This window comes from Haliotis rubra, unplaced genomic scaffold, assembly GCF_003918875.1.
Source record: "Haliotis rubra isolate DU_JTF1 unplaced genomic scaffold, ASM391887v1 Scf593, whole genome shotgun sequence".
In the NCBI taxonomy this organism is placed as follows: Eukaryota; Metazoa; Mollusca; class Gastropoda; order Lepetellida; family Haliotidae; genus Haliotis; species Haliotis rubra.
In genome coordinates, this window is record NW_025767294.1 from 490,130 (window position 1) to 502,167 (window position 12,038).

Below are 12,038 nucleotides of genomic sequence, written 5' to 3' on the forward strand. Positions count from 1 at the left end.
CCTTTCAGCAAGGAACCCGATGGAAGTTATTCCAATCAGGGTTGAATAAAGGCGACAGAAAAATCGCAAAACATATTTCTACAAAGTCCTATGAAGTTTAGGATGCGAACGTAAAATATATCTTATGGCGTATATGTTTTGTTTGTTGTTTTACCTGTCCAGCTCTGTAAAGGCGTTCTATAACAAACATTGAGCCTTGGCCCAGACAATCCAGTGATCGGGATCATCAGATCAGCTTGCACATTTTGGATATGATGACATGCTTCAACAAAATTAGCGACTCGGACCACAAACAGAGTTCGAAATAATCGCCGGCCCGGAGGCCCAGTGCCGGTTGTTATTGTATCGGGCCGGCAGTTTCGAATATTTGTATGTCCTTGTGGCCTTCAGTAAATTATCTGTCTTTTTTTCAACCGGAATCTTTCTCTTATTGTTTTTTTCTTTAATAACGTCCGGGAATCATCCGTGATCCATCATGTTACGATTACTTACAGTTTCATTTCCTGGTAGTTTAGCGCTTTGCGCATAGGGATGTCAACACCAGTCTTTAACAAATAAATACGTCTCGCTGCGCCACAGGCTTTGCTAATTGATTTTGTAGAAACAATGTGAAACTGTGTACAGTCTGTTTTTTTGTTTTTATTGGTTTGACTTTAACAAAATGGGCCTGCAGATTTCATTCAGGGCCTGTAGATTTTAGGGCCCTGATGGACATCTGGCAAATTAAAGTATTGCAAACACTGACCACACATCTTACAACAAGAATGTGTTGATGCAGACTGCTGCCATAGAGCTGGAATGCTGCTGAGTGCAGCGTAAACCTGAACTCACTCGCTCATTGGCTCCGGTTTATCTTGCTGATCCTCTGCAGGCCTATACTGTCACGACGATAACGAGATTAGAAATGTCTTCAAACATCTAAATCCTGTAAACAAACATTTGGAGATTAGCCATAAACATCTTGTCCAGGTCGGTGTAACAATGTCCCACCAACAGAAAGCACTTTGAAATCTTCGCTGGGAACCGATTGGTTCAGCAAAATCTGCAAGGACTATACTGGACTGACTGACTGAGTTTAGTTTTACGCCGCTTTTAGTAATATTCCAGCAATATCACGGCGGGGACACCAGAAATGGGCTTAACACATTGTGCCCATGTAGAATCGAACCCGTGTCTTCGGCGTGACGAGCCAAAGCTTTAACCACTGGGGTACCCCACCGCCCCTGTAAGGACTATACAGTCTCCATGAATCAAAGAGCGTTTTAGCTTCAACAAATTGCTGCATACAAGCGCTATACAAGTGTATATTTGATTGATGTGAAAAACATTGTTTCAATTTGAAAATGCAAAACTATATACTGAATAATACTGACTGTGACGATATGCAACTTTCAGCTACTAATGTACCGTTTAGATTACATGACACACCTAGTGGAAAAAATTATACATCTCGCAAAAGTACTGGAAAATATAAGTAGGTACTATGAAACAGAGAAGTTATTTATTCGTTGTCTGTTACAGGTTAAAAAAACACCAAATGTTTTCCCATGGACTTCAATAGCAACTAAATATTGTCTTGACAATAACCAGTTCGTCAATAGTCTTGAAGTGTATGTGTATGCACAGTATGGCCTTTCAGCCACAATAAAAGAGTACCGAAAGTTGCACATACCAACCCCAGTGCCGCACCAAAAGTCACCTACTTGAAAATATCTCTGCAAACATTCAGCAGATGTTATTGTGCGAATAGTACACTAAATATTGAAAAATATGGTCAGTTTCAATTACTTGGTGTACATCTTACACAACAAGCTTACACTAAATCATCCAATTACAAATGTCATCCCGCTACAAAAAGGTGTTTGTTAATCTACGGAATCGAACTCGGTGTAGTATCATATCTACACCAGTGGTAACTACAGCTGCCCGGATTCTGTAAAGAATCTTTCTCAAGACTTAGACCTTTCCAAGTTCTTCTCATTTAGTCTTTTCCAGTAACCAATCGAAGAACATTTCAGCCGCCCTCGTCGTCAGTTCTATGCCATCGTTCACCTACAAAGACAAAAAATGTACCTTTACCATGAACTCACCTTTCCGAACCAAAAGGAATATATATTGATGTACAAAAGAAAGTACACACATCTATGGTGTTATTGCAATCACAATCAAAACACTGTTCTAAATATTACGTTGTTATAGCAAAACCCCCATTTTACCAAAGCATCAGGTGTGCACTTTCTCTTGTACGTCAGTTTACATCTAGATACCAATTGTAATTGTGTTCACCTACAGGGATGTTTGTAGCTTTTGTTATAACTTTACATTTTTCTGTGGGAACGTTTTAATGAGAACCCATGTTGGTGCCTCAGCAGTTTGATATTGGTCACGCATTAAAACTGAAGTGGAAATCGTTTTGGAACATAATCATTTACTAACATTTTACTCATTTACATCTTGGTGGCTACGTTTCATATTTGCAAGTGTTTTATTTACAGGTTGTATGGTTATGTCGCCTTGTGAACATATACTGTTTCTGCTGTGATAAAAAAGATATACTTCAAAAACATGTACCATATTCCATATGTTTGGCTGAAATAAATGGGTGAAATATATATGAGCTTGACACGTGATATTTACACACATATGTCATTGTTAAGAGAGGGTGAATGCATTGTCGTTGGACCCCATCACCGTCGGTGTGCCTTTTACAGAATCATACTGAACAGAACACATGTCACATCTACTTTGGAAACGAATGAAACGATTCCCACCTGGTCACTTATTTTCAATGTCATAGCAGCACCACGACACGAAGTGTTCACAGTTGCTGGCAAGCATGTTATATCCCTTCTGCCAAGCTGGCTCTTGGCTCTCTCCACGATCTCCGATTTGCTGAAGGTTCTGCAAAGTGGATAACATGTATTAGCAGGACAAACCTTAGTCTAATTTCCTCTATACCAAACAGAGCAAAAAAACTTTAGTCTGTGACAAACAGAACAAACCTTAGACTATAACAAACAGAACAAACTTTCGTGTATACCAAACAGAACAAAATTTCCTCTATACCAAACAGAGCAAAAAACTTTAGTCTGTGACAAACAGAACAAACCTTAGACTAAAACAAACAGAAAAAACTTTAGTCCATACCAAACAGAACAAATTTAGCCTATAACAAACAGAACAAACATTAGTCTAAAACAAACAAAACAAACTTTACTCTATACCAAACAGAACAAACTTTACTCTATACCAAACAGAACAGTCTGTGGCAAACACAACACACTTTAGACTATAACAAACAGAACAAACTTTAGTCTAAAACAAACAAAAACAAACTTTAGTCTATACCAAACAGAACAAACTTTAGCCTGTGACAAAAAGAACAAACTTTAGTCTATACCAAACAGAACAAACTTTAGTCTGTGACAAACAGAACAAACTTTAGTCTATAGCAAACAGTCTTTTAGTCTAAAACAAACAGAACAAACTTCAGTCTATAACAAACAGTCTATTAGTCTAAAACAAACAGAACAAACTTTAGTCTATAACAAACACTCTATTTGTCTAAATCAAAGAGACCAAACTTCAGTGTGTAACAAACAGAGCAAACTTTAGTCTAAAACAAACAGAGCAAACTTTAGTCTGTGACAAACAGAACAAACTTTAGTCTGCGACAAACAGAACAAACTTTAGTCTGTAACAAACAGAACAAACGTTAGTCTCTACCAAACAGAACACACTTTAGTTTATACCAAACAGAACAAACTTTAGTTTATACCAAACAGAGCAAACTTTAGTATATAACAACAGAACAAACATTAGTCTGAAACAAACAGAACAAACATTAGTCTGAAACAAACAGAACAAACTTTAGCCTGTAACAAACAGAATATACTTTAGTCTTAGCAAACAGAATAAACTTTAGTCTATAGCAAACAGAACAAACTTTAGTCTATAGCAAACAGAACAAACTTTAGTTCTTACAAGAGTTAACATGTCCAGGGTAACTCTTGTGTATAATATAGTTTCATGTTAAAGAATCTATTGACGTCCATGATTTTTCACTCCGTAGATGGTTTAAAGAGAACAAAACCTACAACCAGAAGCCAGCTCTCAAATCTTCAACATCCCTTTCCCAAACCAAAAAGAGTAGAACTGTGTATTATTGCTCATACTACTAAGGTTATCAACAAAGCGTAAATATATTCAAATTTGAAAGATGCCTCAATAAAGCAGGCAGTCCTAAGCAGATTCTCAGCACCACCCCTTGACAGAAACGGTATCTTATGTTCTCAACTCTGACTACAGTGAGAGGATTACATATGGGGTCTAGTTTCTTCCACAAGTACTTCATTCTTTCATTTGTTTCTTACTTTAGTCTGTATCTCCGGCCTTTTGAGTTGTTTTTGTTCATCTTGCATTTCTTAGCAACATCCTGGATTTTGTCTCTACGTACAACGGCTTTTTCAGTCTTTCTAAAGCTCTCACCATCGAGACTGGCCAGGTGAATCACGTAACCATCACCTGTGGACATAATGTTCCAACTTATTACATGTTTGTCTCATTCAACACTGGACGGAATTCTTATAGTGTTACCTACTGATTACACTGTATGGCAGATGAGGGGAACTGATTTCGATCAATATATGTTAATGGGCGATTGCAATGTATAATAGATGGAAATGAATGGATATTGATCAGTGTATATTACTTAGGGATTATAGTTTCAAGCAGATGGGAAGCATTAATTCTGATCATCAGATGTTAATGGACGATTGCAATGTATAGCAGATGGGAACGAATGGATTCTGATCAGTGAATATTAATGAGATATTACAATGTATAGCAGATGGGATGCATTAGTTCTGATCAATAGATGTTAATGGACGATTGCAATGTATAGCAGATGGGAACGAATGGATTCTGATCAGTGAATATTAATGAGATATTACAGTGTATAGCAGATGGGATGCATTAATTCTGATCAATAGATGTTAATGGACGGTTGCAATTTGTAGCAGTTGGGTACGAATGGATTCTGATCAGTGAATATTAATGAAATTACAGTTAATAGCAGATGGGATGCATTAATTCTGATCAATCGATGTTAATGGACGATTGCAATGTATAGCAGATGGGAACGAATGGATTCTGATCAGTGAATATTAATGAGATATTACAGTGTATAGCAGATGGGATGCATTAGTTCTGATCAATAGATGTTACTTGGCGATGTGTAGTAGATGGGAAAGAATTGCTTTTTGTTTTTCAGTGTTACTGGGTGATTACCTAAATTACGTTGGAATATTGTACAGTACTAACCAAAGGTGGACCGAGACCATTCATTGTAGTTCATATAAAGGGGACAATAAAGGAAATACGAATCTCTCATTTATTTTATTTCAAATTGTCAAAGAGAACCAGTGAATATTTGCCTACCAATGTACACGCCCCAGTGAGAATACAACACTCTCCCAAATTCCACCTGGTCACCGGGCTCCAAGCTGGACAACACGGCGTCGTTGTGCTCTTGGGTCGTTGCCATCGTTGCCATGGTAGTGATCGGTGATCAAGTATCCCGTGGAGATGTCACGCTGTAAACCAAAAGGTAAAATGAACTATTTTGATGCATTGTTTAAAATTAGTGACATTAAATGTCATTGGCATAGCGTGTTTATGAGTATCGGTCGACTATATTTAATCCTAAAGACATTTCCCGGCGGCCAAAGAAACCATTTTGTGATAACATATTTAACAGATACATAGTCAGCTACTGATGTTACAATCGTTACAACCGTTTGGTCATACGATTTTCGACAAACATATACAGTAAGTGGCCGGGAAGAAATAGTTCGTTACAAACGTAGTTTACGGTATTCGCAATCTCCAAACCATCGAGTGAGATCTATCTGGTTGATTAAAAAAAAATCAAGTTACTGAGGACGAATCTCATCAGATGCACAGGGTCAAACAAGCACCATAGTGATTACATAAAATGATTTGCGCTTAAAAGAAATGTTCTAGGGTTTGAATCTAACTTTAAGTCTTGGTCTAGAGGTTGTAGTGTATAAAATCGTGCGTCAGTGTCATTCATATTGTATAACGAATAGACGCGTTAGTGGCGTATACTTGTGTATACTAACAGGGGCGGTGTGGTAGCCTAGTGGTTAAAGCGTTGGCTCGTCACGCCGAAGACCCGGGTTCGAATCCCCACATAGGCACAATGTGTGAAGCCCATTCTGGTGTCCCCCGCCGTGATGTTGCTGGAATGTTGCTAAAAGCGGCGTAAAACCAAACTCAGTCAGTCAGTCAGTCAGTCAGTCAGTATACTAACAGGTTAATGTGTTGAGTAACTACATGTTCTACATGTCGTGTTGTCAGACATTTCAACAACGATCACAGATATCGTGTCCTAGTCCGTCCATGGTGTATTTACAGAACCAAGTCAAATCCGGAATTACCGAGTGTATTGAAAACAAAAATACATTGCTTGTAATGTAATTCCCGATATACCTTGTACATGTTTCGACAACTTCCAGCTGGGGCACACTGTTCAAATTACACGAAGAAGTGAATCGCAAATTTACTTGTACAGAATATTAAGCTTACGAATACTGAATCACAAACTTACAAACATGGAACCACAAACTTGCAAACATGGAATCACAAACTTACAAACATGGAATCACAAACTTGCAAACATGGAATCACAAACTTGCAAACATGGAATCACAAACTTACAAACATGGAATCACAAGATTACAAATACTGAAGCACAAAGCACACAAACAGACACAGACACACACACGAAATCAGTAACAGGAACTTTTACAGAACGTTATTTTTGGAAACGGTACCCCCGCCGTGATATTGCTGGAACATTGCTAAAAGCGGCGTAGAACTAAACTCACTCACTCCCTCACTCACTCAAGAAACGGTCCCCGCCGTGATATTGCTGGAACATTGCTAAAAGCGGCGTAGAACTAAACTCACTCACTCCTCACTCACTCAAGAAACGGTCCCCGCCGTGATATTGCTGGAACATTGCTAAAAGCGTAGTAAAACTAAACTCACTCACTCACTCACTCAAGAAACGGTCCCCGCCGTGATATTGCTGGAATATTGCTAAAAGCGTCGTAAAACTGAGCTCTCTAACTCACTCACTCAAGATACACCTAAACGATAAACACGTTCAAGTTGTGGTATGATGTTCGAATTACACGAAAAAGTGAGTCACAAACTTACTAATAGTGATTTACAAATTTACAAACATTAAATCACAAACTTACATGCACAATAAGTAGTCACTGGCCTACACTACTGAATCACAAACTTACCGATACTGAATCACCAGCGAACAAGAGTGAAACGCAAACTTTCACACAATTATTCACAAACTTACAGAAACTATATGACAAATTTAAAAATGAATTGTTTGTTCCTAAAATACGCTATACACTTTATATACAATAACATGTTATTAATCTGTGTCAGATCGCATGTGACAGAGGAGCTATACAAACATACAAACTCTTACATTCCTTGCCTTGAGCTGTGCGGTGTACTCCCCTCCCGACTGCCTTTCGTGGCTCCTGCACAACGTCTTGTGTCATCTTGACCTGGGTTTTCCCAGGCATGTATTCCCGAGAAATCCTCACTGCGCGCGACGGAAATATCCCTTTTCAGTGTGGTCGGCGCTATTTCACTTCTCGATTAGAGACTGAACTATATTTATCGCGTCGTACCCTACTCATATCGCGCGTATTTTTCTGTGTAACTTTTGTGTGCGCAGCGCCATATACTTAGGGGATAACGGTACTGTTTGACGAATTGGGGACGGACACCGGTGGTTATGTAGCCGCAAATTTACTCGTCGCCGATGTAACTAAAAAAATTGAGTCTATAAAACCACCGGTATACGTCCCCAATTCGTCGCACACAGTAAAGTTATTCCCGTTCTAATTCAACTCAATTTACGCTGTTTTTTTCGTGAAAGAAATTCATTATTTGAACCAGGTGAAGTTCCTCTAGGTCAAAGGTTAATAAAATCACTCCTTGAACTTACACCATCGCCAGAAGTAGTATGTCCCTTTTAAATCTTCACCACGTTTATTATGTGCACACTGACTAAATCTGACAATGATGAATACATCAAAGTGTTAGAACTAAAATGGATGGAATTATCTTGAAACCGCCCTCTAGTTATCAGAAATGAGTGGGGCGCTGCAAATAGCCGACTGATTCCTTAACCCCCTGGATGCCGAGTTTTTTTTCAGACGCACATTTCATAAAGTTTGAAAAGTGAACGCTGTGCGAGAATTGCGCTCGCGTGGTCCTGGATCTGTGTACGGCTATAAAATTACACAGAAATGTAGAATATCCAATTTCCTATCCGTTGGTATAAATATAAGTGCAACTACCACTGCAGAATTCAAAACTGTGAAGTGTATTTGTGTGCGTGATATATTTAGAATTTGACTGGACTTCAAAGTGAGGGTTGAAGAAAAAGGACATATATGTCCCTCTGGCACCCAGGGGGTAAAGCGCTGTGTCCTCGGTTAGGGTTACACACAATCAAACACCCCACCGAGACATTTATTCGCCTCTTACAAATACCGACTGACAAACTTAGATCTTCTGAATCACATTTTATTTTTCCTACTTTATAACTATTGTGTGCCAAGTCACGAAACATACCAACATTTTCCTTCATATCACTGACGTCTCCTACCTAAGGCAGCTCTTCACACTTGGCCTTCCTCTTACACTGTGTTATGTCATCCTGGCATCGGATGTTAGATAAATCAACTGCGGTGTAACACACACTCAGAGTTTATTACTCAAAAGATGGAACCACCTCCGGTGGCACATGAGTACATAAAATGGAATGCATAATATACAAAATATGCAAGAAGATGACAGGGAATATACGCAATTACTGAAAACTAGAACATATACATTTGACAAATTTAGATAGGGGCTTGATTGTTGAAATTTTAGTACTTGACACCAATTTTGTATATGTAGAGAGATTAGGGAAGGAACAAACACTATTTTCTAGGAGAGTAATACGTTGTTGGCTAAAATATGAACATCTAGAGATATAATGGAATTCATCCCCAGTTAACTGCGAGTTACAGAGGTTACATACTCTTTCATTTCTTGCGAGATTTGTCCATCTCCCACTTTCTATTGGCAATTTATGGTTAGATGATTTAAAAAATAGAATATGTTTCCATATATTTTCTGATAGCAGTACGTATTTGTCGAGTGAAGGAGATTTTTTAAAAATCTTATAATATTGTCCTTTTGATGAATTATTTATTTCACTGGTCCACGATTGTAAAACTGGTCTTTCAGGATTGATTCAGATTTTGTTATGATCCAGGATTGAGTATAATGAAAGGGGTTTACAAATACATCTGGTAAGCCGCATTTACAAAATATATGTTTAACATGCTTTAGCCAGGGAGTATCGTCCATGATATGATCTAAGATGAAAGCTGCTATTTTGTTGTTTGAATGGGAGAATTTCAATTTGCACCAATAAGTGATTAATCGTTTAGAGATTTGGAGCTGAATAGGTTGTCTTCCAAGTTCTCCATAAACCATAAAGTTCGGGGTGTTATATCTAATACCGGTAGCTAATTTAAGGAATTTAAGGTGAAGACGTTCAATGATATCGCAATTTTCGAATCCCCATATTTCACATCCATACAGTAAGACTGGTAAAACCAGTGAATCAAATGCAGAGAGTATGGTATCTAACGGTAACTTTATATTTCTAGCTCGTTTTAGCAATGATATAGATGCTTTCAAGCCGAGTTCTGCAACGTGTTTAATGGCAAAGTTCAAACGCCCATTTCTATGTAATAATATTCCTAAATACTTATATGAATCAGTAATCTCTATTATCTGGTCATTGAGATAAAAGTGTTTTTTGTAATCATGTGCAGGTCCAGAACTAAAAATCACTATCTTAGTTTTATCAGTATTTACTTTAAGTTTCCATGTTGTACAATACGTAGTAAAATTATTGAGAGCATTTTGTAAATCATCATGTGAGTCTGCAAGGAGAACTGTGTCATCAGCATATAGAAGTACAAGCAGTCTGAGATATAGCGCGCTATATTTCCAGTGTTAGAGTGGAGTTGTATTCCGCTACACGATTCGAATTATTTCGCATTATAAAAGTCTCTGCTAGTAGGTAGACAATAGGACAATAGTTCCTTCATGCCAACCTGACGCAAATAGCGTGACTTAATTTGTCAGCTTGCATAAACAACCTTAAAACCGCCATCTGTAAAGCGGAACAAAATAATTCATCAAAGTGAGTGAGTATGGTTTTACGCCGCTTTTTAGCAATGTCCAAGCAAAATCACGACGGGGAGTTCATGAAAGGGAGATATTTTACTGATTTTGGATCCAAATGCCAATTTTATTAACATTATGAAAACACATAATGATTGTATCATAAGAGATGTCAGTATGTTTCTGTATCATGTACTTCAGCGCATTAGAAATGTTCCTCTTACACAGCATGTGCACTAAACAATCTATATCATATGCAGATGACTGTATGATGGGCCTGTGGCCGTTTACTGAATAAACCTGTCTGTCTGTCTGCCATGCCAAACTCACGCAAATAGCGTGACTTAATTTGTCAGCTTGCATAAACAAACTTAAAACGGTCATTCGTAAAGCGGAACAAAATAATTCATCAAAGTGAGTGAGTATGGTTTTACGCCGCGGGGAGTTCATCAAAGGGAGAAGTTACATGGCCATTTGTCTGCTCAACATGTGACAGAGGAATATCTTGTGCTAAAACAAATAGATTCAAGTAATACAATATGAAAATATGTCCTAATATGAACTACCTAAGGTGTTCACAAAACAGTACCTATTAAATAAGCCACAAAACCCTTTCCACATTTATAAGAGTTCTCTGCTAAAATCAGAGTGGGTTGTACAATTGTGACTGTATCATGAGCATATATTTGTTTCAGCACTATTTAAGTGTAACACATGTACAAATTCAGAACGTGGAAATGGGCGACACGATTAACGTAACATTGTCAGTTGTTGTTCACTGGTCAGGTGTAGGACTGCAACGATTCACCCTAACGTCGATTCGATTCGATTTTAGAAATTGGACCCTCGATTCGATCATTTTCCATTCGATTCTTCATACAGGTAAAACATCAGATTGTATTTAGCTCTCAGAGTTGGTCTTTTTAGCGTGAAATCCATCGTCAAATTGGCGATATCTACTAACAACAATTTTCATTGGATAATAATAAACCAATCACGTTTCGCATTATTTCAGCGCTCGAAACTGCTCGAATTGGAGTCAAATTTACGTTCTGGCTGTGTGGAAATAATTTAAATAGGTATTACAATATCGAATCGAACTAGTGATAATGGTTATCGAAAATCGAAACTAAGGTGTCAGATTTGATTTTCGATAAATCGAACCGAATCGTTGTAGTCCTAGACACGAGGGGGGGGCATGAGTTGATGTACCCTCTATGTTTGTATATGTTCTCTGTGTCAACCTATAGGCCCCGAGGGAACTGTGTACAGCATATTTATCTTACCGAACACCTCAATGTTAATTTTGAACTATTTGAAGCACGGGTACCGGATCATAATAAGGTGCACCAGGGTTAAGCAATTAGCCAATACCGACAATCGCTAGATTTTCAGATGACATATAGAACCTAGCAGACGACAAGAAAAATTTAGAGTTACCTCCCTTCCACCTATTTGCATTCGCTAAACATCATACTTGACTCAATTATTCGAGATAAAGAGATTGCTAACACGAAGTACCACAGGAATCCCCATAGTTCGGCATTCACATTTGTAACATAGAAAACGTGTATCGTTTGTAAGCGGGGTACATTGAAAATAATAAAAGAGGGCTCAGCCAATCAGAAAACGACATTTATGTGTGAGGTAAGATAAGAGACGTTGTTCAGGAACCGGTGCTAATTAAAAGTGTTACTTATCAATGATGAATGAATGATCATCAGAAA

General features: G+C 38.0%; 1 protein-coding gene across 1 annotated transcript; it reads right to left on the reverse strand.

The window, feature by feature from the left end:
- Positions 1-1,977: 1,977 nt before the first annotated feature.
- On the reverse strand, positions 1,978-7,683 carry LOC124255122 (phospholipase A and acyltransferase 3-like). The gene is made up of 5 exons (XM_046688962.1): positions 7,547-7,683; positions 5,440-5,594; positions 4,374-4,524; positions 2,772-2,901; positions 1,978-2,052 (listed from the first exon to the last, which is right to left on the reverse strand). Exons 2-5 carry the CDS (start codon positions 5,552-5,554, stop codon positions 1,978-1,980), a joined length of 471 nt encoding a protein of 156 aa, XP_046544918.1. The 5' UTR covers positions 5,555-5,594; positions 7,547-7,683.
- Positions 7,684-12,038: the final 4,355 nt, after the last annotated feature.

What these genes read in the sequence shown, in the direction of transcription:
- LOC124255122 (XM_046688962.1), bottom strand. Translation starts at nt 5,554, where the DNA reads ATGGCAACGATGGCAACGACCCAAGAGCACAACGACGCCGTGTTGTCC. An exon ending in TCACTGGGGCGTGTACATTG is followed by an intron (nt 4,525 to 5,439) that starts GTAGGCAAATAT and finishes TTATGTCCACAG; the next exon opens with GTGATGGTTACGTGATTCAC. An exon ending in CATTGAAAATAAGTGACCAG is followed by an intron (nt 2,053 to 2,771) that starts GTGGGAATCGTT and finishes TTGTCTTTGTAG; the next exon opens with GTGAACGATGGCATAGAACT.